The sequence below is a fragment of the Cyprinodon variegatus genome, unplaced genomic scaffold (genome assembly GCF_000732505.1).
Source record: "Cyprinodon variegatus isolate N-32 unplaced genomic scaffold, C_variegatus-1.0 Scaffold1303, whole genome shotgun sequence".
Taxonomy (NCBI): Eukaryota; Metazoa; Chordata; class Actinopteri; order Cyprinodontiformes; family Cyprinodontidae; genus Cyprinodon; species Cyprinodon variegatus.
This window is the reverse complement of record NW_015151756.1, coordinates 119672-122356: the sequence shown is the minus strand read 5'-3', so window position 1 is coordinate 122356 and position 2685 is coordinate 119672. Positions and strand designations below refer to the sequence as shown.

General features: G+C 37.1%; 1 protein-coding gene across 1 annotated transcript in view; it reads left to right on the top strand.

The window, feature by feature from the left end:
• Positions 1-2685, top strand: part of LOC107102720 (diacylglycerol kinase beta-like) — a gene marked incomplete at its 5' end in the record, with an annotated part of 142513 nt that overhangs the window by 65100 nt on the left and 74728 nt on the right. The window contains one exon of the mRNA XM_015402127.1: positions 1284-1348. Within this exon, the coding sequence (XP_015257613.1) occupies positions 1284-1348 (65 nt within the window). The remainder of the gene's footprint in view (positions 1-1283; positions 1349-2685) is intronic.

The following is a 2685-nucleotide window of genomic DNA, read 5'->3' as shown; positions in this document are numbered from 1 at the left end:
ACACTATAGAAAATGGGCTAAAAGTGTTAAAAACCGGAATTTTCCTTTAAACAAAACTAATGTCATGTCTTTAATGGCTTTTTTAAATTTTGGTAACACTTTCTTCTACAGTTCATCAATAACCACGTATTAACATGCTAATAACAGAGCAAGTTACTCTATATTACTAGGTAACAAGAAAAACTATCGAAAATTTTTATAAGTGCCATGCTTTAAATTTTAGGCAGACAAGGTAACGCCAGACGTCTTATATTTAAAACCTATTTTACCAGGTAACTCAGTCATTTCACCGACAGCAATAAATTAATGTCTTATTATCAATTAAAATGCAGTTTATTATTTGGCAACAGAAAACCAAGCCTAGAAGACAGCAAGCCAATCTTCACACCTAAAATCTTATTTATATGTAAATAAGTTACAATTTATTTTGTAATCCGTTGGTAGATGTTGGCCACTGATAGAAACCGTTATGTTGTGACCTAATGGTGATTACCCACCATTAGGTCACAGAGTAACACACAATTGTAATAATTACATGCATAATAACCAATTAAAGTTTTTTCTCATTACCAAGTAATATATGGTGACTTGCTATGTTATTCCATGTTTATTGATGTACTGTAAAATTAGAGGTGTGCAAAATAATCGTCATGACGATGCATCGCGATTCTAATTGTTGTGATCTACTGCATCGATTCTTTATGCGAAGTATCGATTCTTAATTTAAAAAAAGGAATAAATGTAATACATGTACGTTTGGCGCAAATCCGCCAAAAACAAGTGGAATACAGCTTCCAGTTAGCAGATGTCGCTGCGGATGTGTTGACGCCCGCTGCTTTGTGTCACAAGCATTTCCGTCCGAGGGATACTGCGACGAGTCATTCATAAACAAAACACGGAGGAGGCTGAGGCATCTCAATATTTCAAGTATCACGATGTATCGTGATAGAATCGCATCGTGGCATGTGGATCGTGATTCGAATCGAATCGGGACTTCTTTGGCAATACCCACCCCTATGTAAAATAAAGCATTACTTGAATTTTGGTGTCAAACAGAAACATGGATTATCACCATGGGTTCTTTGAGTTGCTTTTTCCAGCTGCTCAAATGTATTTACAGTTTTTCCTTCTGTTTTTCTACTCATTCAGTATTTATCAAAGCATTATAATTCATGGATTCATGATTGGTCTGATTAACATTGTCAATAAATGGCCTTAATTTTGCCTTTGACCCCTTGATCATGTCATGCAGGTGATGTTGTCTCCCTCTCTCCTCCATACAGGATGCCTCTATCGCCCACCGCTTTCATCTGATGAGGGAAAAGCACCCTGAGAAATTTAACAGCAGGTCAGTAAAAGAGCTTTGATGCAACAGTCTGACTGAGATTATCACTTTTTTGAAAAAAAAAAAAGAAAAAATCAACTTAAAGAATGATGTATGTGGTACAGATGGAGCTTTCAACTAATTATGGAATCAGGTTTCTGGAGGTCAGAGTGAAATAAAGATAAACTTTAGTGGATTTGACAGAGATTTGAGTCACTATTATATAGAACTATCTTTAAACGGGCTGCAGTGGGTGCAGGTCAGCAGTCTGATTAAAAGTTAACTTAGAAGATAGCAGCCTGGCAGAGGAAGGTCACATTGCAAAAACGATCCAGAAATAAGTCAATATTTCTTAAATTAAGAGCATTCACCCTTAATTTAAGTAGGTAAATAAGATGATTTGCCAATGGAATTTGTATTTTTATTCTTAAAATAAGATAATTAGATAATATGCAGTTGCAATATGACAAAGTAATAGTTTTTTTCTTATTTTGAATGTAAATTGTCTTGTTTCATTGGCAAAGTGTCTCACTTCCCTCCTCAATTCAATAAAAAAATCACCTATTTTAAGGGAAAATGTCTTATTTAGATTTCATTTTTTGCACTGCAGCAGTGAGAGTCCCAGTCAACCTTATGAAAGATATAGAGAAATGTCTCTTCTTTCTAAGAATCTGTCTCGGTCTTGGATGTAATCTGGTGCAAATGATGTAAAATAATCATTTACAATATTGGGTCATTTGTGTTTTTTCTGTTTCCATGGGTCTGGAAGGCTACAGAATATTCATTCAGAACAGCCTAATTACGTACAGGAAAGCTGTAAGGAAAACTGCAATACCTCTCTAGTCCAGTGGGTGGCAGGAATAGAAAAAAACAGTCACTGGGAAGATCCTTCAATTTCCTCAGTGTAATTTTTGTTGCCTCAGCCATGACTACGCAAAATAAATCAATGAAGAATTAACTAAATTCGACCTGTGTTTAACACGCATTCATCGGTTACAACCAGTGAGAGTTAGAAAACGATGTGTCGTTAATCCGGCGTTTCCTCCGGGTCTAGAGATTCTCAATCACTGACGATGGCTGATGTTCATTCATACAGAACGTGTGAGGCATCCTTTCTCAGAGCTGTTCCTTCCTAACCTGAAACAGATAATGCACTGTGGACGATGACATTCATGGACCTTCTCAGTTCCCCTCACTATTCTTTACAGGGCCCTCTTGTCTGCTGTTATATTGCTACAGTAGCAGCCATTCAAAGTGGCCCTTCCCATTCAATTGCCAGCCGAATGGCAGCCCACTTCCATGCAACTCCTAACCTGACTCCGCCAGATGGATTTGCTCCGCATATCCATCTGGAAACCTTC